The 25,779-nt window shown below is 47.4% G+C and overlaps 1 protein-coding gene across 3 annotated transcripts; it reads right to left on the bottom strand.

The window, feature by feature from the left end:
- On the bottom strand, positions 1-25,779 carry Nadk2 (NAD kinase 2, mitochondrial). 3 transcript variants are annotated; one of them, XM_089555036.1, is made up of 9 exons: positions 25,202-25,779; positions 22,673-22,762; positions 18,679-18,845; positions 17,244-17,327; positions 13,763-14,014; positions 11,301-11,504; positions 5,993-6,133; positions 1,502-1,541; positions 1-784 (listed from the first exon to the last, which is right to left on the bottom strand). In XM_089555036.1, exons 1-9 carry the CDS (start codon positions 25,568-25,570, stop codon positions 623-625), a joined length of 1,509 nt encoding a protein of 502 aa, XP_089411162.1. In that variant the 5' UTR covers positions 25,571-25,779; the 3' UTR covers positions 1-622. The 3 variants fall into 3 exon arrangements, with proteins under 3 accessions (XP_089411162.1, XP_089411155.1, XP_089411170.1); XM_089555029.1 differs by having other exon boundaries at positions 22,673-22,765; positions 25,202-25,778; XM_089555044.1 differs by having other exon boundaries at positions 11,301-11,452; positions 22,673-22,765; positions 25,202-25,775.

The raw sequence follows: 25,779 nt of genomic DNA, 5'->3' as shown, positions 1-25,779 counted from the left end.
TTGTATAAAAATATATTTATTTTTTTCCTAAACAACTTCAAGCCCACTTGGGCCAATGCACAGAGAAGTTCTGAAGGAGGCCAGGAAAGAAGCAGCAGCAGCAGCCATAAAAGAATGCGCTATTAATGTATGTACACGGGCGCAGAGAGCGGTAGGGATGCAATTTTCTTCAGTTGCACGTCCCCTTAAGAAAGCAGCAGCAATTTGCATGGAGTGCACAAAACATTGTTGCACACAGTTCCCACACTTCTTCCAGCGCCAAAAGGAGGCACAAGCTTAAAGAGAACACGTTTAAGTTCCATATAAAGCACGTAGTCCTTTGCGGCAAACGAGAGTGATTACTAAAAAGCGCCATCGCCAACACAAAAAATCGCTTCTACATGCTTAAAACTACAGCGAAAAGTGATAGAGAAAAAACGCCACGTAATTTGTTCCGTGCATTCTCAAGGCACTTTGACAAATGGCCCACCAAAATGAATAGTAAATATGCCAACAACTTGAGCACAGGCTGACCCAGGTGTAAACATACAGTGGGTGCAATGCACCCAAACGAAACAACACTATAAGGTGCTCACCAAAACTGAGCTGAAACTGGCGAGAACTGCGTTCGAGAACACAGACTTCACAGTCGGGAGATAAAAAAAGTTAGTCGGCAAACTGCACTGTCCGTAGTGCGTCCTCGTCGAAGATCTCGAACACTGCAGTCGCACCATCGTTGAAGACGAACGACAGGCCACCATCGATGACGAGACAGGCATCGAACATTCTCGACTTGACCTCGATCCTGCAAATAAATGAGCGCCATCTCAGCTAAACAAGCAGCAAACAGTTAAGAGGGGATGAGGGTCTAAGAAATAAATTCTTATCAACGAAGTCACAACTATGAAATCTTCAGGGAACATGCATTTTTACGTGCTGATTACAAATATGTAATTTAATTTTATGTGCAACAAGTCCTTGTGCACTTACGTAATATGTCAGGTAACTTTTGCCGAGAGAGTGAAATAAATTCTGCAGCAGGGAACTTGTTTGATTGCATGCCATTGATTTCTCTTGACATCAGGCTATGCAATAAGGGTGAAATTGTCATCCTACCTGTTATAGAAGCTGAGTTATAGGATTTTGAAATCATCAGTTCCTTCCAGTTTGTGAAGTGGCAAATTCAAAACCCTGTAACTCAACTTCCTTGATAGGCAGGATAATAATTTTGCCCTTATTGCATAGTTTGATGTCAAGAGAGGCCAGTGGCATGTGTCCTAGCAAGTTTATTGAAAGCAAAATTTATTGAAAGCTGTTGGCAAAAAGTTGCATAACACATTATATAAGTGCAGAAGGACTTGTTGTACATAAAATTAAATTACTTATTTGGAATCAGCATGCAAAGACAGATGTTTGTTGAAGATTCCGTTATTGTGACTTCATTAAGAAATTTTTTTTTTTGTCTAAGACCAGCTTCCCCCCTTAATGAGCACCTGAACCTGAATCCTGGAACACCACCCACCTCTTGGCAAAGCCACGTGGTTTGCTGTTGAAGTCGGTTCCTGAAATAAAAGAATTACGAGATTGTGTTCAGAAGAAGCCTCATGCCAGTTGGCCCAAACACATTCAGTGCAATGAGAGACAACAGGCCGACGACTGAGGTAAGGTACAACTTCAAACCATAATGAACAGAAATGCTTCTGACCAATCAGGGGATAAATATACTATCGCTTACTTGCAAATGATCATTTCCATATGCAGGTAAAAGCAGCTGGAAACATGCGCAAAAACAAGATACTATGTATTTACTCGCATAAGGATCACGCTTAAAAAAAAAAATTTGACGCAAACTTAGGGGTGCAATCATTACGCGGGGTAAACTTTTAACAAAATATTTTTGAGCCCCAAAAACGCAGACAAGTTGCAGGTCAGACTACCCTTGTCACTCGGGCGCGCTACCCGCGGTTATCGCGAACCGAGCTCGGCGATCTCGGCTTACGTCGTTAACCGAGAAAATAGAGTGCAAAAAGCGCACGAGCTGGCCCGCTTCAAGAATGTGCTTTCTTCGCACTAAATCACGTTCCAAGAGCAACGCATCAAAATAGGTAGTGTGTATAGTGCCACGCGACGGCGCCTTTATGCAGCCTTCGATCTCGTCCGATGGCGCAGCAACAGCGTGCAACAGCAACGTCCCGCGGCGCTCAAGCTACACATTTTACCGCCGTTACACCAAAAAATGTCCGGTCCCTTCCGCAGCGTTAAAGTAGGTGACAAATTTGCAATGCTCACAGCACCGGAATCCGCGCACTTAACGCAATGGTGCCGCCCGCGAGTGCGGCGAACGATGGCGCAGTGTGTGCTCCTCCCTAGTCGTTGCTAGGCCTAACTAGTTTCGTATCGAAGCCAGTGCGGGGGCACTTTTGAATTGACCAATGCTATAATGAATGTTCTACTTATGGCGCTGCCTTACTAACAACCTAATTGTTTCATATTGAAAGAAATATATATGATCGATTTCAGCGACGCCTTAGCAGCGGAGCTGGCGTGCTGGCGGGTCAGTCGCGCTGCAACAGCAGCAGCTGCTAAGCGGCTGCGAACATAAAACTAGCTTGTATTGCAGTTATTACTCCTACCAGCAACTCGGTACAGGTCAGCGATCCTCAAGGAGGATTCATCTTTGACATTCCCATATCCCAGGGCTTATTATGCGGTGTATTCGGCTGTGGAGGCAGTGCGGCAACCGGACTGCGCCGTCAGACGGCACTCTCGACACTGTGCCAACTGCGCTGCAAGATATTCGCAAATGTCGCTTCACTCTGGATCCCTGCATCACTTCGTTCGTTGCACCGCAACCCAGAATGGTGGCGAGCCTTGTGACAACAGCAAACCGTGATTCGAGATAACCACGTTTAGACTGCAGGTCAACCAACAGGCAGCTGCCGCTGCAATGCTGACAGAGCAAGATGGTCATCTGCACGTGCCATCTGTCAAGACAGATGGCAAGCACAATTATCGTCAGCTAGACTTGGCAGAGGAAAAATTGCAGTGGCAAGCTTGGGGTGCAATCATTACACGGGGAATAAAAAAAAATTGAATTTTGCCAACAAAATTCAGGGGTGCCATCATTATGCTAGTAAATACGGCACGTTACGCCATTTAGCAAGTGACACTTTTCGTAACTGCACTTTATTGTGTGCGCTTGGCATGGGTATAAGCACCAAACCACCTTGTTACACATCGCTTCTTCTGTGTATGCCTCAACCATTCTTCGTATTGAGCCATTTTTTTTTACCTTCCGCACTCTGAACACTTGCCACCCCGTTATACTGCATTGCACTACCACCTGTTGTGTAGTGATGTGCACCTGAAGCAAGCCTGCTGACTATTCTCTTCATTTCATATGACAAATTAGTAGCAGATCCCAGGCACGCAACAGCGTTTGCAAATTTCCTTTGCAGATTTCACAAATTATTCCATGTTACATTCCCAGGGGGCTTTATGTCTCACTACAGGCGCATTTTTTTGTTCCCCATCAGGTGTCAAACGAAGCACCCACAATCATCCCCATATACCAATATACTTGTACACCTTAAGTACCGTATTTACTCGCGTAATAGGCGCACTCGCATAATAGGCGCACCCCTAGTTAGGGCGCGAAAAATCAGATTTTTTTATTTCCGCGCATAATAGGCGCACCCCGAACTTGGCACTGTGATCAATACTGTACTTGCACGATTGCAAGCTGACGCCTCGCCACCCCCGCTTCTCAATCTTTATTTTAACGAAGTTTTTGCTGAACTGACTACTAGTCCCTACTAGTGCTGCTGCCGTCGCAGCTGCTGCGGACCCACAGCACGTACAACGACATCACGTAGAACAGCCGCACACAGTTTTCAGGGATGCTCACTTTAAACGTCTGTTTGGAAAGCTTCATCTCCAGCCGGAAACGTTCCCGACTTAGGCCCACGAAAACCTCGGCGCTTGGAGTCGCGTACGAAAATTTAGGGACGCCGCAGTCGCAACTGCCGCACTTCTCGGCCATGTCGTATTTTCCGACCTGCCGCACGCTTGCCGTGTTCGAGAGCAAACTCCCAGCCGTGTAGCTGTTCCGTCGAGCTAAAACAGCAACGCTCCTCCGCGGCAAAGCCATAAACCACGATAACTATCGCGCTACCGCAAATCCCGGCACTTGACAGCAACAACAACAACAAAAAAAACGAGCTGGAGATGCTGATGGCGATATAGATAGCGAAAGCTCGCGGCGGAGGAAAACGATGATGATGATGATGAGCTTGGCCTTGGGCGCCCTCCGTGGGCGGCGTCTGGAAGCTCCTGCGCACGTGCGTGGCCTCCGCAATCAAGCGCCCGTTGCGCGCAGCCGGAGCCGATAGCGGAGGCCTCGGCGCGTGCATTCCAAAGGCTATTCCCGCGTGTGTCGTGGAAAGTTTCGGTGCGGCCCTTACACGGATCTTTTTTTTTTAACATTTTCTTCGCGAAAACGGGGTGCGGCCCGTACACGAGTGCGTTTACGCGGTGTGTTCAATTTTGCGAGTCGAAAAGTTTCCGGAAATTTTACCCCGCGTAATAGGCGCACCCCGAACTTTGAGCCGGATTTTCTGGAAAAAAAGTGCGCCTATTATGCGAGTAAATACGGTATATCTCACAACGATAACCTCAAAAATGGGCTGTTTTCTGTGATTCAAAGGCTGCCCTAGAGTGTCTTCAATCTGCCTTGACGCATAGATACCATGAGCAACATGTAGCGGGGATACGATATCTACACCACCAGGCAATCGAACAGGATCCCGTAATCATCTTCCTGTGGGTACCAGGCCATAGCGGCATGGTTGGTAACACCTTAGTTGATGATGCTGCTCGATCGGCTTGCGATACAACCAACACTGTCCGCATACCACTAACAAGAGCTGACGCAGCAAGGCACCTTCAACTGCTGGCCCAAAATGTGACTGTACAGTTGTGATCTATCCCTGGAGAATGGACACCCCGCTCGCACCATTTCGACCTCCTGCTCGAACTTCATATACCATTCGGCCTCCCCCGCAGTGATACTCTGCTGTTGTGCCGCATGTGGACGGTAGTGGCGTTCACAAACGCCTATTCCAATCTCATCGCAATGGCAGACTCTCCAGAGTGTGAGCAGTGCGGTTGCGATCAAACAATTGGGCACCTCCTCTAACTGCCCTCGTTTTGTTTTGAGCAAGAACGCGGTTTCCTGACTGCTACTCTCTGCCGCTTGGACTCGCGTCCTCTAACAGAGTCCAAGGATCTGGGGCCTTGGACACAACCTTCCTCACAAAGGAGAGCGGTGAAAGCGCTCCTGAGATTCTTAAAGGACTCGGGGTTGTGTTCCCATCTATAATCTAAGTTTTTAGTGCGTGCCCTCTGTCCCCGTGACATAGTGGTTGATGGACACTTGAACAACTAATTTCGTTGCCTCTCTTTTTCCTTTTTTTTCCCTTTGTTCCCCTCCCCACGTGTAGGGTAGCCTACTGGGCATCGCCTGGTTAACCTCCCTGCCTTTCCATCCATTTCTCTCTCTCTCTCTTAACCATAGACAGCTCCAAATTCTGAAATGCAATTGTGGTGGGCCGATGACTAGAAACTACTGACTCCCACTTTTCCGTGCTAAAGCTCAGTTCTAGAATCTCCACCTACTGTGCATAAATCTCAACCAAATCTTGGAGGTCTTTCTCCAGTTGTCTGCTAGAAGAATGACATCATGAGCATCATCGCTGCCACGGCAAAGGAAATCATAATGCAGTCATTCATCATACTGAAGCACAAACAGGCAAGGCTGAAATAAATGTTTGTGCTTCGACCTAACAAAGAAAGTTCTACCTCTTTCTACTCGTTTCCAGTTCTCTTTCAACACCTCGCACATTGATCGTAAGAGGAGTCACAAAAAAAAAAAGTACATCCCTGTCCTCTTTTAATCCGAACGCTTGCCCAATCCTGCCAACAAGATTGCTTGATTCAACAAGCCTGTCCTCACCAAACACGACGGGGTCCCGGATGGTGTACGCCATGAGGCACTTGGAAGGGTCGAAGATGAGCGAGTTGTTGAAGCTGGTGGTGATGCGCTCGATGAGCTTGGAGTCCCGCGTCGGGAGGTCCACGCCCGTCTCCGAGGTCACTGCACACGCCAGGCGTAGTATCAGACACACTTCTGTCCTCCTTTTCATTTACTACAGCAAGTACATCAAAATCTGCCTCAACTATCCTCCATTTCATACATAGCAGGCAACGCTGCCAAAGCTAGCACGCCTGTTCGCACATGGCTAAGTCCGCACGCAAAAAGTAGTTCACCATACAACCAAAGCGAACACGAACATATTTGGTAGCGACAAATCTTAAGGGGGCTGCGAAACACTGCTTGGGGGGATACCGGCTATACTTCAGGTGGGTTCTTTATGTCACACAGATGCTGACCTAAAAAGAATTACAGGAATCGATGCACAGAAACGGGAGTTATTCAGTGGAGAAATTTCAAAATACAAGCAAACAAAACGCTGCCCTCAACTCGATTTTGGCGGGGCTTCCCATTCCTACTTCGCTCTCCCAATGACGGCACCTGGCGCAACCAATCAAAACAGCCTGCCAGAGCACGTCGCAGAAGTTTGTATTCCATGGTTGCCTGCTCTCTGTAACTCGTTCTTGCTGAGACTGGCAGCGTCATTTCCATGCCAGAGCGCCCCTGGTGGTGTATTTTTATTTTACTTGCTTTGCAGGGCTTTTATCTAAGACAAACAAGTTGTTTTTGTTGATCTAATATAAAACGCAGACAGGTGACAAAATGTGTCTCTCTTTATTCACACAATTTGCAGTATATTTACTGTTTGTCCGATCAAGCTCGCGCCAGGTGATGTCATATCCGCTGCTAAAAACCCGCCACTGTGTGGCGACACCATCAGAGCCATGGAGTTGTTTTTGGGAGGACATTAAAATATTAAAAAACGGAATATACGCGGTATTACCGACGCTAATAGCACCATTATAACTCACTGTATGCAATCAACAGGCAAAACAGTTAACTAAGATTGTGTTTCTGGGCCCCTTTAAGGGGGGGAGCTCGTCTTAGAAAAAAAAAAATTTTCGCTAATGAAGTCACAGTAATGGAATATTCAAGAAACATGTATTTTTGCATGCCGATTTCAAATATGTAATTTAATTTTATTTAAGTCAAGTCCTTGTGCACTTATATAATATGTTATGTTACTTTTTGCCGAGAGCTTTCAATAAATTTTGCTGCAGGAAACTTGCCAGGACGCACGCCATTGGCCTCTCTTGACATCAAACTATGCAATAAGGGCAAAATTATCATCCTGTCTATCATGGAAGTTGAGTTGCAGGGTTCTGAATTTGCCGCTTCACAAATGGGAAGAAACTGATGATTTCACAATCCTATAACTCACCTTCTATAACAGGCAGGATGATAACTTTACCCTTATTGCATAGCTTGATGTCAAGAGAAACCAACGGCATGCAATCTAACAAGTTCCCTACAGTAGAATTTCTTACACTCTCTCGGCAAAAGTTACCTAACATGTCACATAGGTGCACGAGGACTTGTTGCACATAAAATTTAATTAAATATTTCGAAACAGCACGCAAAAAGGCATGTTCCCTCGAGATTTCACAGTTGTGACTTCATTAATAAAAATTTATTTCTAAGACCCTCTTCCCCCCTTAAGTGCAGTGACTGGCACCTCCTGGACTTCGTTTTACCTCCTGCCACATTTTCGTCCTACAACTCATCGAGACTTCGCGAAGCAAGAATTACACGCAGCGGTATGATACGTGGTTGGTAGGGCGAATCGCTTCTACTATATCCGTGCCCAAAAAGTAGTTCACCCTCCGTGAAAATTATGGCCAGAGAGCCCGAACACTGAGCGCCTCACAGCTTCGGCCGTAATTTTCAGTGCTACCATATCATTTTATACCGCTCTTTGTATTTGTCGAAACAGTGACCGGAGTTTCGAGAAGAACGAATGATATACGTGGCGGAGTAAAATGGTTTCACGGACGCACTACTTCAGCAACCTCCGCAGCGTTGCCTGCTATGTATGAAACAAAGTATATGCTCCCTAACTTCCAGAGGCGGAAAATTTCGACTTCTGCAATAACAACAAAACTTGGGGCCTTCATAAGCACATTCTTAAAGAAGACAGAGCAATGGCATTTAGGTTGCTTGCTGTGGTGTCTACGAGTCTCTAATGCTCTTGCGATTCTCCTGTCCAGACTCTGCTCAGAACCAGTTAAATTGCCCGTATATGGTGTGCATGAGTCATCATCATCTGGAAAGTTCCAATACCTCCCACTGCATTATCATGTGACATCATACTAACACCACCTACAATCCACCTTAATCCACCCACTAATACACCTTAATCCATTTTTGTGGGTAGGGCAACTTCAAAATTTTGGAAGTTCTCAGATTTTAAAATTTGACGGTGCCCTGTGATTGGTCCACTGGTCATCACATGGGGCTTATGACATCACGACTATCTCGCCCAATCAGGAAATTTCATGACAGAGAAGCTGGATATTTTTTTGTAAGACCACAACCCAAGTGCTATTGCATTAAAATGTGAAATATCCCACGGGAAGCATCAAATAGCTGTATTAATATGTTAGCATTAGAATGCCTACCATTGCAAAAAGCGTCCAGTGCTGGTGTGCGAAGCCTTGGTTTAAACAAGGCAAAGGAAAAAAGAATCTCTCTCTCCACTTTCAGAGGAGGGAAAGTGGGAAAGGGTGACGCTTATGTGTGAGAATGCAAAAGCATTGAAGTGCTGAGTCATGCTATGTTGTAAAATGATTACACTATGACTACGAAGCATGACATTGCATACTTTGCACAAGCTCTATGCACCTGACACTACATAACTTTTAAACGGTGGATGCAGGTCTTGAATATTTTATTATTAAAGATATTATAATGAAATTAGGTGTGTAGTATACGTGTTTCTTCTTCCTGTTTTCAAAAATATTAGTTTCAGTATATCTCAATTAGTTTCGACATTATAGAAAAATAATTTAAGACTAATTAGTTAAATTCTTACAGGTCATTAAGACACTTTCTATATTTTTTGGTTTCAATTGAAATGGGGCTATAGGCAAAGACCTGCCATATGGAGATATGCTAAGTATACTGTTGTTGAAGTACATTATCATATGAAAATGTTAAATTTTGTTCAAGCACCATAACTATGAAATACAGTTATACCCCTGTCACACTAGCAAATTTAATGTCATTCGAACCTAATGGCATTCGATCTCTTTCGGTGCTACACGGAAAAAAGTAATGTCATTCGAAAATGATGGCATCGACGATCAGTAAAAAAAAATAGTCCAACCGAACGTCATCAGCGCGCATAAAAGATGTTTGAAATTATTGTGCAGTGTTTCAAAAGCGGGTGAGAACATTTGTGTGCCGTATTATAAGCTTAAAATATTATTTGCGGCCATTCTGCACCACTTTAGCCATCAAAAGCCAAGCCAAGTACAAAGTCAACCACAAATCCAATAAATGTAAACAAACAAAATGGCTGATATGGCGGCGCGCGGACACGCGCAGAGCTTGGAAATGACTTCCAAAAGGTGAACTGCTCAGTTACGTCTTTAAGTACCTTCGAGCTTAACAAACAGGGCACGCCAGCCAGCAAGAATCACGCATCCCAAAATGACCAACGGTCGCGGGAAAGACGCTGCTTCGCGCTCGGCCGCTGCTGTAGGCTGCTGAGACCGAGAGTAATAGCTATCCACGACAGCCTCTAGTGTGAACAGATTCACACCAACATTAACTTTTTTTTAGCAGAACTAAATAAATGCACTTTCTAGGTTTGGCAGTGTGCATATTATTTTTTCGCGTCGCTTGTTCCTGCTGCGTATCTGGTGTCCAGAGTACGCATTCGGTTCGAGATCGAATGCGAATGAGTTCCCCTAACTCATTCGATGGCGAATGTCATTCGAACCTAATGACATTACATGTTCCCGTGTAGCAGTCGAATAATGACATTAGGTGCTAATGTCATTCGATTCGAATGACATTAAATTTGCTAGTGTGACAGGGGTATTAGGTGACACTATCGTTAACTAAATCTGAAATGTTTGATAGTTTAGTTCTTCCTGCATTCACGGTTTAAGATTAACTGAAATCGCACCATAAAAACATAAGAACAACTTCTGTAAAGGTAGTCATGTTGGAAAAAAGCACGGAGACGAGAAAATCGCATTTGAAGTCCGCGTGCCAGTCGTTCACAGCTCATTGTAGAGGCCTCGAAAAACAGCTGAATGCAGACATTTAAAAAGATCATTCAAAGTAGTGAGTATTACTAGGTAGTGGAGAAAGGGCTCAGCTTTCAAACAAAACCAAGTTGGCGGACATTGAGGATGCGGTCGTGGGAAGTGATCGACGCAAGTCCTGCCACATTTCGCTCTGCAATCGCCATTTTCGGGCTTCGTAGGCACAAAATATATAGATACTTTCGTAGTTGGAGGTCGACTTTAGACCTTGAAACTTTTTCGGCAGGAATTTTAAAGAGTATTGGTCCTGAATATGCCAGTTTTGCTTGGTTTGGTTTGTAGGGGTTTAACGTCCCGAAGTGACTCAGGCTATGAGGGACGCCGTAGTGAAGGGCTCCGGAAATTTCGACCACCTGGGGTTCTTTAACGTGCACTGACATCGCACAGCACACGGGCCTCTAGAATTTGTTTTCCATCGAAATTCGTCCGCCGCGGCCGGGATCGAACCCGTGTCTTTCGGGTCAGCAGCAGAGTGCCGTAACCACTGAGCCACCGTGGCGGGGCTAGCACGGTAGTGGTGCCCTCTGCCAGCATTCCAAGCCCGCTGAATGAGCTGCTGTGAGAAAAAAATTAGGTGTGGTTTAGCTCTGGCTAAGCCTGGTCAGTCGCTTTAGCTGCGACGCTTTTCGAGTCGTGCAGCGCCTTCTTCTGCTGTCCCTCGAGCGCGTTGTCTCTTTCTGGCTTGGTCCTGTCGACGTTGCTTCTCTTTAGCGCTCTCCATAACGACAGGATTCCACTGAGGTGAAGCGCGCATATACCCCCGTGAAGCATCATCTCCTCACCCTCTACCTCGGCGAAGAGCACGCATCTGGCAGGAGCGAGCGACTATGCGCGCGGTGCCGACGACGGCGACGCCACCTGCCGGAGCTCAGCTCAAACAGTTGCTAGGCAACGGCTGTTCAAGGCCATTTGTGCCTACCGGCCACCAGCTACGCGGAGAGGCAAAAACCTGGCGTAGTGTTGCTAAAGCAGCAAGAAGCAGCCAAGAGGCGTACCGATGTCGAGAATCCGCTGGATGCACTGGGGCGTGACCTTGTTGATGTTGAAGGACCACGAGGTGGAGCCCGTGCCCGAGCAGATGGTCAGGCCAGAGCTCTTGAGCTTCGTCCGGGGCGACCCGTCCACCGAGAGCTCGTAGTAGGACACCCTGCACACCAACAAACTGGCTGGTGACCACCACCTGGACGGCTGCTGCTGCCCTATGGGAACCAATTTTAGCCAATTTCTAGAACCATTTGTAGAGCCCTGCAGTGGAGAGGGACCTCGGTAGCTTCAGAGGCTAGAACTGCTCAAAAGCATGTCCTGTAACATGGAGACTTAAAGGTGCACTGAAGAGGAATCTGAAGTTATTTTTTTACTGCGGGAGCTCGATCTACACATTCCCAGCATTCTTAGAAACTGCAAATTATTGTCGTGTGCGGCCGATTTCGCTAATTTTAATCGCATTAAACGTCCTGGCTCCCGCATTTTTTTTTTTTTAATTCCCCGCAAACAGTGGAAGAGTTGACCAACCTTTCAGCCAGCCCCGTGGCAGCTTGCTGCTCTACCATCAACGGAGTGATACAGTAGAACCCCGCTGTTACGTTCCTCACTGCTGCGTTTTCCCGGCTGTTACGTCGTTTTCTTCGGGTCCCGGCACAGCTTCCATAGGATCCAATATATTGGGAACCCCGCTGTTACGTCGTAGCCGAGGAAACGATCCCGCATGATACGTCGCAACCGGGCTCCCCGAACCCGCCCGGGCAATGCGCGCCAACCGCCATTTTGATTTTTGACGAGTCTTGGCCCGGCTTGGCTACCGAACTGGCTGCAAGAAGCCGCACGCGAGTTGGAGAGGCCGCCACTAGATGGCTATCTGCCTCGCACGCCGAACGCCGCGATCTTTATCGTGGGAGGTGGTGAGGAGGAGGCGCGCGGCTGCGGTCGCTTATCAGCGCGTCTTTTCTTTCACTCTTTCTATCTTTTAACTCTCCTCTATCTGCAAGTGACAGCGGTGGTGGCTCGGCTGGAGCCAGTCGGCAGGGCCCGTGCAATTTCCTTTTCATCCTTCTCAGTCGCAACATCTTTATTGTGCTTTGATGGCGTGATAGCGTTGAGTAAGCGGAAGGGGCTTTCCCTTGAGGAAAAGCTGGACGTACTAAACGCAGTCGACTGGCAGCCAGGGCGGCTTACGCGGAGCAGCGCGGCGAGCAGCCTACGAACATTTCAGTGCTTGACGCTGTGCACAACGTCGCTTCAGCGTGGACTGCAGTGAGCGCGTGAACTGCACAGCACTGCTGCGTGCGTGCGGTGTGGCCGCACCGCAAAGCGACGCTGACAGCAATGCGGCCTTTGCTATTGAGAAACGCGTTGTTCTTTCCAGCGAGCGAAAGAAACTGCAATCCACCATTCTCGATTTTTTAAAGTCCTAGGGTCAAATTGCGGAAATTAATTGTTTCAAGTCAAAGCTGCACTGTTTTCATTAATTTTCGGTGCTTTCCTCACTGTTGCGTTTTCCCAGCTGTTACGTTTTTTTTTCCCGGTCCGGTGAAAAACGTATGAACGGGGTTCTACTGTATGTAGTGATCGGCGAAAGCAGAGTCCACGCGTATTTTTATTTCCGTGGGCCTAATTTGCACCTACGTAGTCTCTGACTAGACCTATTTATTCACAGATACCTAAAAGAAACAAAATAAAAGCAGAAGCAAAGTCGCCACACGAGTTCCTGAAAGGCACTCCATGCGTTGGTCGACTTCCTCCCACCGTCAGTGGTGAGTTCAAATAAAGGCAGGAGCCGGGACGTTAATCCGATTTAATTAGGGAAATCGGCCACACAGGGCAATAAGTCAAGTGTCTAAGAATGCTGGGAACGTGTAGATCGAGTTCCCACAACAAAAAGACGAGTTCAGATTCGTCTTCAGTGCACCTTTAAGGACCAGCACTTATCTTGCCTTCGCATAACAACTTAAAATAGGCCTGAAGAAGCATCAAAAACAAATCGCAGAGGACGGTTGAAGAAGGCACTACAAAGCAGTATTGACAACTCAACCTGAAGTTAGCACTACTTTTTACTACAAGAGCTGTACCGATAACAGTGGTTCAGTTGTTATGGTCAGATAAAACTTATGTGCCTGCAGTGAAGGTCCGCCCCATTCGTGACTGCCACTCACTATTCGTCTGAGACAAGAAAACAGTTTGTTCTTAATAGTGGTGACCTAGACAAGACATTAATCACGACAAAATTACAAGCGCAAGAATTTCAGTACTCCTACTTCTTTAACAGAGTGAGTGAATGGTTTCATTGACTGGCCCCACTGATTCGCAGAGTGATAATGACCCCTGTTGGCCTTTGCTGAAAACTGGCTGTTTTCTCGAGTTGCACCGTACTGCAGTTCCCGCCCGTTTCCTCTGGAGCCGTCTGAACAGCAGCCAGCGCTGCCCACCACCGAGCCCAGGACCAACGGAATAGTGTCCTCACCGGGAGGAGAGGGACTCGCCGACGAAGACCTCGTTGAGCGACCGCACGGGCAGCACGTGCACAGCGTCGGCCACTGTGGAGTGGGGGGGTGCTGTGCCCCCGTCTTCCGTGGTGGACTTGCGGTGCTGCTCCTGCCAACAGTCCAGGAAGCGGTACTCCGGGTACTGCAGCTGCTGGTCGTGCAGCTCCACGGGTGCGTCGAATGCGTGCTCCCCTTTGAGAGTCACCCGCAGCCTCTGCCGCCACATCCACCTGCCACCATCATCATCATCCATCATCAGCCCAGCTATGTCAAACACCCACCCATCACCATCCATCATCAGCCCAGCTATATCAAACATCCACCCATCATCATCATCCATCATCAGCCCAGCTATGTCCAACATCCACCCATCATCATCATCCATCATCAGCCCAGCTATGTCCAACATCCACCCATCATCATCATCCATCATCAGCCCAGCTATGTCCAACATCCACCCATCATCACCATCCATCATCAGCCAAGCTATGTCCAACATCCATCATTATCAGACAGGACAAAGGCCTCAACTTCCAAGAAAACCTATCCGGTGCCAGCTGTTGCCATCTTATTCCCGCAAACTCCTTTAGAAGGTGGGATGAGGCTTTTAGCAAATTTTTAAATTTCTTGGATGTATTTATACAAAATTTTGGGCACATTAGAAATTTTTATGATCACTCTCACAAAATTTCACTGTTATACTCGAGATAACTGCTTTCCAATACATACCTTTCTTCTGAACCTTGTAAAATGGCTGCTTAAGAAAACAAGCCAGAAGGCTCGTTAGACATTCACTGCGTTCCTACAGGTGAGCTACAGGTCAAGCCATTTCAGAATTAGTTTTTTCTCAACGCAAAAATTTTTGTTTTGAATTTTTGTGATGTGGTATCCACTGACATGCCCACAGTAAGAAGAAAATTTCAGCAAAGAAATTTAAAAATCACGAATCTGAAAAACAAGGAATGTCAACCTGCAATATGACACTAGGAATGCAACAAAACAAGCAGCTTCAAGATAGTTAAAGCAGTCATGAAGAAATCTGCTTCACTGGGCGAGCATCTAGTCAGAAAATCGAAACAGAGAAAAACGCCGACTGTTCGAGCATTTGCTCGCAATGCACAGCTTGTGTGGTTCACGAAACCATTTCTTAAGATGGCTGGTTGGTTTATGGGGTTTAACGCCCCAAAGCGACTAAGGCTATGAGAGACGCCGTAGTGGAGGGCTCCGGAAATTTCAACCACCTGGGGTTCGTTAACGTGCACCAACATCGCACAGTACACGGGCCTCTACTCGTGGATTTCAGTAATACAAATTTAAGAAGCCTACAAAGTGAAGCAGTCAAGTGGATACAGCAATGATATTTTTAGTCCACTTTTTGGGATTTTAAGCGTCCCCCTTGACACTTTCCTCATCTTGAAATCAGCTCCATTACCTTAAGGGGTCACCAGATCTCTTCACTCCCCTGCCTTATGCACCTGCCTTTCCTTTTTCCCCGAGTTCGACTAGGATGTCAATAACTAACATACGCAATGTGTCAGCACACTGGACGAAGATTATTAAATCTGAAAGCCTCACACATTACCCATTCGCCCCTGGCATGACAAACATGCTTTCATAGTAGTGCCCAATTTGTAGGTAATTTTTTTTATCACAGACTTTCACTGGCCTAGGCATCGTCAGCTTCGGGACACAGCTCGTGTAATTGGAGAATGAAGGTGTAAGTACTAGGGGTAGCGAGTATTGAAAGGTTTGAATACGACTTAAAAACATTTTCAATGTGAAAAAAACAAAACAAAATTTTAGATAAAGGTAAAGGGGCAAATGAGTCCTTTACTTTTCTTTTTTTTTTCAAAACTGAGGATAGTGTTTGCAACCTAAATAAACAAAACTAGACTGACTCCAAACCATCCAAAAAAAGAGCACAATGTGCATAGAAATGTATACTGCTTGATTAGACAGCAACAGCGTACAATCTGCAATGTAGTCATGCAAAATGAGTCGTTCATCAATCAACACATTAGTCCCAGCTAAAAATATCATAGGTAATAAAACCTCGTTCAGTCAGCGCTTGTGTTCATCCATTTTCTGGCTGCTCTGCCGTCGTTCCTTGTAAACCATGAACCGACTAGTTTGAATCACCACTGTGCGTCCGAATATGATTGACCCACGTGATAAAGGGTGGAGAAGACGGCGAAGAAGATGCCTTGATGCCGTTTTCCGAGCACTTTAAATGGGATATTCGGATAATCTGCTGCCAAATAGATGGCAAATTCTCGCACATCTACTTCTCAAGTCGAATGAACTGTTTCATTTTCCCTTTCGTGACATTATTTCTATCTATGCCTTTGTTGTCTGTGTGTTTTTTATTGATTCTTTTCTTCTTCTTTTTGTCCCCACCAATGTGAGTCATGTTGAATGTACTGCTCCATCCCCCTTATGCAATACCCCACCAGGGGCCTTTAAGGGTCAAATATACGACGACAATGATGATGGACTGAATAACAAGCACATTTGATTCGTATTAGAAATTCGGAATGTCCGCACACTCTAGCAAACAAAGAGTTTTAGCTCCTCTTCACAATGGCTGTGGTAACCTCAAAAATTAGGCCAAAAAAATTGACGTTCTTTTTTCGGCACCAAACAAGCTCGGCAAATTGTGCGCCATTGTAGATAGAAGGGCCAGGGAAGAGGAAAAGAAACGAAGAAAAACAAAAAAAGGTTGCCAGATTAAGCATGACCGGCGGTTTGTCCCTTGTGCTGAAGGGGTTGTGCATCAAGTGCCATTCACGTGCGGGAAGACCTATATAGGTCAAACAGGAAGGTGCTTGAACACCCGCTTAAGAGACCACAACACTTCATTAAGGGGGGTTCCGTCGTCAAACTTGGCCTTGCATTATAGGAACTGTTCCTAGAATAACCAACCTGATTCTTCTGAAAAATCACGAAACTAAGATTCTGTACAAACACAAAGATAAACTAACACGGGAAATCAGTGAAGCCTTTCATATTTAAAAAAACAGTGACTCGTGCGTGAGCATCCCCTCTGTAACAGTTCATGACTGCGAAGTGCGGTATCTTGATCCAGGTGATTGATGTATCATTGTAGCTTTTGGTGTCGCCATGCGTTCTTGGTTGTCATTGGAGTATATATTGCGTGTTGTTCCTAATAAAGCCTCCAGTTGATAGTCAGCGCCGGTCCTGTTGTACTCTTTTTCGTTGTCCTTTCGTTTAGCGCTGTTTTTTCCAAGAAACATGTACCAACTAGCTCAACTCTCCGTTTTATTGAAAATTAGGCTCATGAGCTGAAAGCCTTCTGGACCCTTTAGTGAAGTTTATCGCTTCTCTAGCTATCATATCACATATCGCAAAGGCAACAGCAGCCTATTCTGACAATGCAATTCCACACAGGCATTCGACAAGGAGCTGGGATTAGGGGAATCTGCTGGGAGGAAAGCTCACTGGAATTTCCCCGTGAGTAGCCGCTTGAGGGCCAGGGGGAAGTTCTCCGTGTAGTGGCCGGGGAGGCAGAGGTACCCCACAGACCTGCATAGAAAAAAAAAAAAAAGACCCTCCAGCAATCATAGACAAAATCTACACTGATTGCCCGTGCCACTAAGCCCTACGTGCACTTCTTCAGGTCTACAGTCGCCAACCGATTTTTCGGCGGGACCCGAAAAATGGTCCGAATAATCGGACCTGACAAGTGCACACACAGTTGATGCCACTATTTTCTTTCTATTTTCTCCTTCATTGCCATGCATCTCTGACTGGGTAGCCCATGTTGTTTGTTTGACATGTATGTAGTATGCATCCCCCCCCCTGCAACTATGCTGGCACGGCGCTGCAGGAAATTCAAATAAATAACTAAATAAATAAATAAACAGTCCGAAAAATCCGTGAACTTAAAAAATAAACTTTTCTGCGAAAAACCGGCTTTCAAAATCATGAAAACTGCCACTCCCCATGTTCCGCCTGCAAGCGATAATATTAGATTCTATCCGAGTCATAGCCGTGCTTTCCTCATGCCCGCACCCTATCACATCGTGATACCAGATAGTGCGATGCGGCCGCGGTCATACCGCGAATGAATGCACTTGCTGCGCGAAGAAAAAACAGTCAGTTTGCATGGGGCTGTGATGTTTGCGAAGACCGAGAGGTAACCAACGGGAAGACGCGAGCGGAAGCCAGCTCCTCCGAATGCAGTGCACCCCTCCAAGCCACGGCGGTCGCTGCAGCTGTCCTGCTTTCAATGCTATCGCGCACCCTTTGTAGGCCATCTCAATGGCAATGGAAATCATCGCATTATCTCGAATGGCAACAATAGAGAACAAATAGCCAAGCCTATCCAAGGCAGTCTGATTGCGCCCGCCGAGCCGATTCTGTTTAAATCCAAGATGGCGTCTTTCATGGTGGCGGCAAACGGATTGGTAGTGACAGCGATGCCTTCTCACGTCTATATTAAGCTGAAATAACAAACTTTCGGTTGAAAAACGATCACCACAATATTGTTGGCATCTATGTTAGTCCGAAAATTCAAAATTTTAGACTCCGCAAAGTCCGAAATATCGGTCGTGAAAATGTACACGTTCCTATGAGGTGCGCAACAGTTCCTCAGCGAAGTCCGAAATATTGCACTAGTCCGAATTATTGGAGTCCGAAATATCAGTTGGCTACTGTGTACATCTTTTAACCAGTCCGCTGTGGCTTTTTGTCCAATCTTTCAAAGTTCGCCCATCTTATGCTGCTATGCTGGCAGACGCTGTCTCAAGGAACTTACACTGACACTGCACTACAGATGGAGACACAACAGTGACGGCGAGAAACATCGATGGCACTGAGGCAGGTGTACTAACACGGGGGACACGGGGGCAGATCAAGGGGGGATCAAGCTCACCTGGAGGGATCACTATTGATGCCAATGATGGGCTTGTCTCGCGTGTAGATCTTGCTCGCTGCCATGAGGAATGTCCCGTCGCCACCTGTCGTGAAGATGACGTCCGCCCAGTCAATGTTGCTATCCGTGTAGTCGAAGCGATCCACGAGACGAGTCTCGATTCCATTCTCCCTGTGTGCAAAAAGCCCCACCAGCTGATGTTGGCAGAGTACAGAGGGGAATTCCCCACCCAGGATGAAACACTGTTGAAAGCACTGCAAATCCCACATCGAAATGACCACGCGAGGCATCCAGCTGAGGCTTTCAAGGCACCACAGCTGTGTATACAACTCGAGAACGAAGTGGCACGTGTCCCTCAAAAGAGGCGGTCCTTGCACCTGCCAGCAGGGCATTGCAGGTGGATGGCAGGTGCGGGACACCTAGCCGTGATGTCGACACAACAAGTGGATGCCATTGGTTTGAAGACCTGCTTTGAGGGACAACTGCTGCCTTGTTCCTGAGCTGCATCTGACCAATGCAGGTACAGAGAGAAACATAGCAATACAAAGCACTGCTCTGTGAGCAAGCAGTGGCCTTTGCTAGGAGGAGACACCCATGAGAAGCGGAATGGGTGGACCATGCTATTTCCGTCACAAACTCCTTTCATTTCACTTGAGGTCAAGTGCAGCTGCTTTGTGGCCCGGCAATATTTCTGGCAATCCTTCCTTGAGTAGTAGCTACATTGCAATGTTGAAACACAAATGTGCCTGGTTAACTGCATGTGTGTAAAATAAAGCAACCACAACAAAGCAGAACAGCATAAAGGCCTTTTCATTTAAATCAAATTTTTCACTTTGCTTTGGTGACTCACCTTGCCACCTTTTCACAAGGACTGTTTTGCAAAGATGGCTCCAGGTTTGTTCGGTACAAGGCTCTTTAAAGCTACATTTCCCAATTCGGCTGAGCTGCAACTGTGTTGGCTCAGTGGTTATGACGCTGGGCTGCTGACTCGAAAGACGCGGTCCCCAAATCGGCTGAGCTGCCGTCGTGTTGGCTCAGTGGTCACGGTGCTTGGCTGCTGGCCCGAAAGACGCGGGTTCAATCCCGACCACGCCGGTCAAATTTCGATGGAGGCGAAATTCTAGAGGCCAGTGTACTGTGTGATGTCAGTGCACGTCAAAGAACTCCAGGTGGTCCAAACTTCCGGAGCCCATCACTACAGCGTCCCTCATAGCCTGAGTCGCTTCGGGACGTTAAACCCCATAAACCAAACCAAACTGAACTGTTGTTGTCACCTCTTGCTCTGCTTGTAACATGCTCGTCCTTTGCTGCCAGCCCTTTTGATATTTGCTTCACAAGAAAGGCAGTCACTAACAAGCCCTCGTTGCACATTTCCTAGTCACATTTTGTAGCAGTACGTTTTGCTTATGTTGTGTTGCGCTCAGAGTGATGGCTCTGGACATAAATTTGTGATTTCCTCACAAAAAAAGCATGAACCTATAAGCATCTACCTGAAACACCTATAAGCATGAACAAACTCGTGAACCAAACCAGAATTTCAATTAAGTTCAGCACTCGTTGTCATCAGACCATGCACACCACCTCTGCCATTCACCTCTTGGTCTCTGAGCCATCTGGATGGTAAGCACCATAACTTATGTCGTCTGTGTCGTTCACCTTCATCGTCCTGTATCTAAAGTCTTCCTTTCTACTACCATATAGTGGTCCGAGGATTTTCAGAAAATTGTTTCGTACAACTCGGTGCCAATTATTTTGCTTTCGGCTCCCATTCCCAAGGGTCTTCATGGCCTCAGCAGGAAATATGTGATTGAAGCTATGTCACCTATAATGCAGCATAAACATTTTAGGGCTATCGAACAGGAAAAGTACTTGACAGACAGGTTTAAGGATTTTTTTTTTCTGTTAACACTGCAAGACTGGAACAAGCTGCCACAGCAAAACAGCATAGACTGAAATTACCAAAGCCTTTCTGTCACTGACAGTACTGGACGTTTCTCCATAGTGATTTCATGTGGCCTGACCTCCCCGTATTTTGCTGCACTGTGCCCTTTCATTTTCTTCTCCGTTCTCACATTAGGTTGCATCAGCACCATGCCCACTTGAGTCCTAAACTATGCATCTCTAAATGAGGAAATGTACGGGGACAGAATCCAATCATCCCTGCACTGTCGTCGAGCTCCCGAGACAACAGTTCACGCAACAGTGTCATGTCACCTCTGTCTCGTGTCACAGCAGAGACAATGGGCCGACACACAATGGGGTGGGATGGAGCAAGGGCAGGAGAGCACTCTGGGCCAACCCTAATGCGATCGTCCCAGCCTCCAGGGTGGAAGCCACACAGCTGAGGAAACCAAAGACAATCAAACACTATTCTTCCATGCACATTTGGTAGATCACGGAGATTGGCTTACACTGAGAAAAACAACAACTGCGGACATAGTGAAAATGAGCAACAATGGCCACACACGAGAGATGAGAACTGAGCAGCTACCCAGGGCTTTTCCAACAAACTATTATGGTTGGTTGGTTTATGGGGTTTGACGTCTCAAAGAGACTCAGCCTATCAGAGACGCCGTAGTGGAGGGATCCGGAAATTTCAACCACCTAAGGTTCTTCAACGTGCGCCGACATTGCACAATACACGGGCCTCTAGAATTTTGCCTCCACCGAAATTCGACTGCCGTGGCCAGGATCGAACCCCCGTCTTTCGGGTAAGCAGCGGAGCACTTAGGTGCCAATTAACCTGATTAAATGTTCCACAGACCAATGCAAGAATAACTATTTGAATTGGAGCACGCAAACGAAGTTATTCCACTTAAAAAATTCAATATGGAGAGATCAGATGAAAACGCATTTCATTCGCCCAGTGACGAGATTGTGCAATACACATCTGAACCGCGCCTTGCACGCAGGCAGTTGAAGCTTGCATGCAATTGCAAGGGCCGCCCACAGCTGCACATTTCAATGGCGCTGTCCCTCCGTATACGCCATAGACAGAGCAAGGGTCCCAACAAAGGAAACTCCTCAATGTTCCTTTGTTGGTAGGAGTGAAAGGAGCCAGCACTCACTGAAGCCCCGGAAACCATATGGTAATAGGCCTTTGGTTTCAACTGTGCTGCTCATCCAAGTGGGAACATAGCAGCTGTAGACTAAAATAGTAAGTGGCAGCTCTCACTGGCAGCATGTGCCTGTCTTACATTTTGTGCTGAATTGTCTCTTTCGCATAACAATATTTATGCCACTGATTTGCCACATCATCATCAGCCTGACTACGCCCACTGCAGGGCAGAGGCCTCACCCATGTCTCTCCAACTGACCCTGTCCTTCGCCAGTTGTGGCCACCATATCCCCCGCAAACATCTTAATCTCATCCGCCCCCCCAACTCCCCCCCCACGCTTGCCTTCTCTTGGAATCCGCTCCATTATACTTAAGGACCAGCGATTATCCTGCCTTGCACGCATTACATGCCCTGCCCGAGCCCATTTCTTCCTCTTGATTTCGACTAGGATGTCATTAACCCGCATTTGTTCCCTCACCTACACCGCCGTCTCCCGATCCCTTAACGTCACTCCTATCATTTTTCTTTCCATGGCTCGCTGCATTGTCCTTAACTTAAGCTGAACCCTCTTTGTTAGCCTCCAAGTTTCTGCCCCACAGGTGAGTACCGGTAGGATACACCTGTTGTATACTTTTCTCTTGAGGGATATTGGTAAGCTTCCATACATGATCCGAGAGTACCTGCGTATGCGCTCCACCCCATTCTTATTCTTCTAGTTATTTCCCTCTCACATCCGGATCATGATACGGATTTACCATTGTCATCAACAAATCCATAAAAAATAAATAAAACATTCCCCGTTGATTTCAACAGCTGCTGGCTTGCTGCACCTCTGAAGGGAGGCATCTTTTGTTTCTCCAGGAACATAGCCAGCCAGATGGGAATGCCACATAACAGGGGCAGCAATATGCGAACCCCCACCAGGTGTGGGGCACTTGCCTGAGCGTGTTGACCACCAACTCCCGGTTCTTGGTGTGGATCTTGTGGTGGTGGACAAGGCTGTTGTAGTCCGACCCCCGGGACTCCAGCTTTGCCAAAGAGTGCAGCAACACGGGACAGAGAGGGGAAATGGGGGAAGGGACGAAAAGTAGGCTCAACTTGTAGACACACAAGACCTTCTCTTCAGAGTCACACGCAAGCCCCCTTCGGGGTAACACTCCTCCCATGGCACAGCTCTCCCCCTATTGTCCCTGCAGATCTTTGGGCCGAGTGCTTAAGACATTGGCCCACTAAAAGTATACCAGTCATCTTGCCTTTGCATTACATGCCCAGCACAAGCCCATTTCTTCTTCTTGCTTTCAACTAGGATGCAATTAACCTGAATTTGTTCTCTTACCCACTCTGCATGCTTCCGGTCTCTTAACATTGCATCCAATATTTTCCTTTCCATAGCCCGCTGGGTTGTCCTGAATTAAAGGAGAAGAACCCTTGTAGTTATCCTCCACGTAGCTGCCCAAAGGTGAGCACGGGTAAGATACAGCTGTTGTATGCTTTTCTCTTGAGGGATATTGGTAAACTGGCATTCATGATCTGAGAGAACCTGCCCTATGCACTCCACCCCATTCTTACTCTCCTAGTCACTTCACTACCGTCATTCGAATTTGCGGTCACTACCTGCCCTAAATCGCATATTCTCTTACTACTTCCAGCACCTGGCTATCAATTGTAAACTGCTGTTCCCTTGCGGGACTGTTGACCATTACTCAGCTTTTCTGCACATCAATTTTTAGACCCATCGTTCTGCTGTGCCTGTCTAAGTCAGAGATCATGCTTTGCAGTTCATCCCATGAGTGACTTAGCAAGGCAATGTCATCAGTGAATATTAGGGTAATTATTTGGAGGTAATACCTAGAAGTAAATGAACAACAAAAAGACACACAAAACACAAATTCTAGTGACACGGATGACAAACATCCAGCATATGTGCCATCTGTGTCATTCTGTCATCCAATTAGTGCTGAGCAATGCCTCCAATTAATGACCACAACCAACCAGTCCAGCTTTCTGCTGTCAGTGTCATTAAGCTAATCTCAGTGTCAAGCTCCAATTCAGGCTTTCGATTCTGATTCCTGAATGTCGCTTAATATGAGGGCTTCAGTCAAATGACTTTATTCAAATAACAGTGAGACAAAGAAGCAGTGTACAAAAGTAGGAAATAATCCAGCACACATCTTTCCATCTGTGAGACCCTCCAGAACTACATGCGGTAACATCACACCCTAGCCTTCAGGATACGTTTAGGGGGTTTAACATCCCAAAGTGACTTAGGCTAGGAGGGGCACCATAGTGAAGAGCTCCGGAAAGTTCAACCACCTCAGGTTCTTTAAACATGCACTGACATCGCACAGTACACGGGCCTCCAGAATTTCGTCTCCACCAAAATTCCACCGCTGCGGCCGGGATCGAACCCGTGCCTTTCAGGTCAGCAGCCGAGCGCCATAACCACTGAGCTATCGCGGCGACACCTAGCCTTCAGGAGACAATCGCAAACAAAATGCCAAACGAACTGGTACATCTCCAATGGCACTGAATGCCCAGGCAGTTCAAGGCACTTTTATGCCATTTTCAAAAGGTGGCTGGACTTACCCACAGGATATGAGAAGGATATGGCTGGCTTGCAAAATGATTAAAAGAAAGATGTCACTACTCTGTAACACGATCTTGGTTAGAGCCTCCAGTCTGAATGCATTTGTCCAAGCAGGCTTCTGCCAGAGGGTAGAGCCAGCAGGTTTGTACACACATATACATATTACAACTGTCACACTTATTGCTGGTGCGTTCCTACGCTTGGAGGAATGGGGACGTCGCGGACTAGGCTTCTGCACTAGCGCTGTAGCATCACGGCAGGTGACTCTACTCACTTTTCACACCGCAAATGAACGAACCCGCGAGCAACTGTGTGCCTGCGGCCATCCCCGCACACTTTTTCCTTGCACCGCCATCAGCGACCTAGAATGGCGCGCTGTGTTACCGCAATAGCGGTTTAACGTCCCGAAGCCGCATATCAGAGAGGCCGTAACGGAGGGGTCCGGATCAGTTCCGACCCCCTAGAGTTATTTAACGCGAATGGCGACCTAGAATGGGGACAGCTTCCGAAAGCGATGGGGGTGCTGCAATGGAGCCAGCCAACACAGGCCCATTTTACGACGTCGGAGGCTGATTGGAGGGAACAGTGACGTTTTGGACGAGTTGGTTATGCATTGTGACACTTTTTCACTTTTCTTTTACTCTAACTTTGATCGCCAGCTCGGGTAACTTGTACTTGCTTTTGTCGCATCGTACGTCCGGACTGTAAGCGCATCATGCAACTACACGCAGTCGGAAGACAGTTCCAAGTTGGCGCTTGCGTGAGCCTTCTCGTCCCTTGCTGCGTGGCTGCAAAGTGTCTCAACGATCGGGGGGGAGCCCATGTGGCCGGTTCTCTCCCGGGGTGCGCTCGGAAGGAAGAAAGGCGACAGACTCACATCTTGCACCAGCTGCTCCTCGGTGAGGTGCGCGTGGCGGCGCTTCTCGAACTCGTAGCGCGAGAACTTGGTGAGCACCAGGGCGCGCCGGGGCCGGAACGCCTCGGCCGCCGACTCGGCCGTGCTGCTCGCCGAGAAGTGCATGGCCATGGAAGCGGGGCAGTGGGTCGCTGCGCCGCGACGCCTCACGGCCGAACTGGCGTGGTTCCTGCGCAGGGCCGCTCTCCAGATGTGCTGCATCGCACGCTCACATCTTACGGCCTGCGGCAGCAGCCGGTCACACCACCCGCTCCTCGCTACAGCCGATGATAGCAGCGGCGGCGGCGACAGCACCGCACGGCACAGCCATCCGCTGCCGCAGTAGCGCATCTTTGAGTCTCGACTAGCCTGGGACTTCCCGCGATGCTCGAGCAGCCGGGGGCATTAAAAATCGAAGTGGGAGAAATTACGGCGACAGACCGAGCGCGATTTGAGGCGGCCCAGCTGCGGCCGCTGTCCCGCAAGGAACTGAGAAACTGCGGTTCATCATTGAAGACCATGACAACCGTGGGAAGTGCCTCCTGCTCTTTTAGTGCCTG

Source organism: Amblyomma mixtum, chromosome 1 (assembly GCF_055824585.1).
Source record: "Amblyomma mixtum isolate Tamu chromosome 1, ASM5582458v1, whole genome shotgun sequence".
NCBI classification, from domain to species: domain Eukaryota; kingdom Metazoa; phylum Arthropoda; class Arachnida; order Ixodida; family Ixodidae; genus Amblyomma; species Amblyomma mixtum.
The sequence above is the reverse complement of the archived record's forward strand: the minus strand, read 5'-3'. Positions and strand labels throughout refer to the sequence as shown.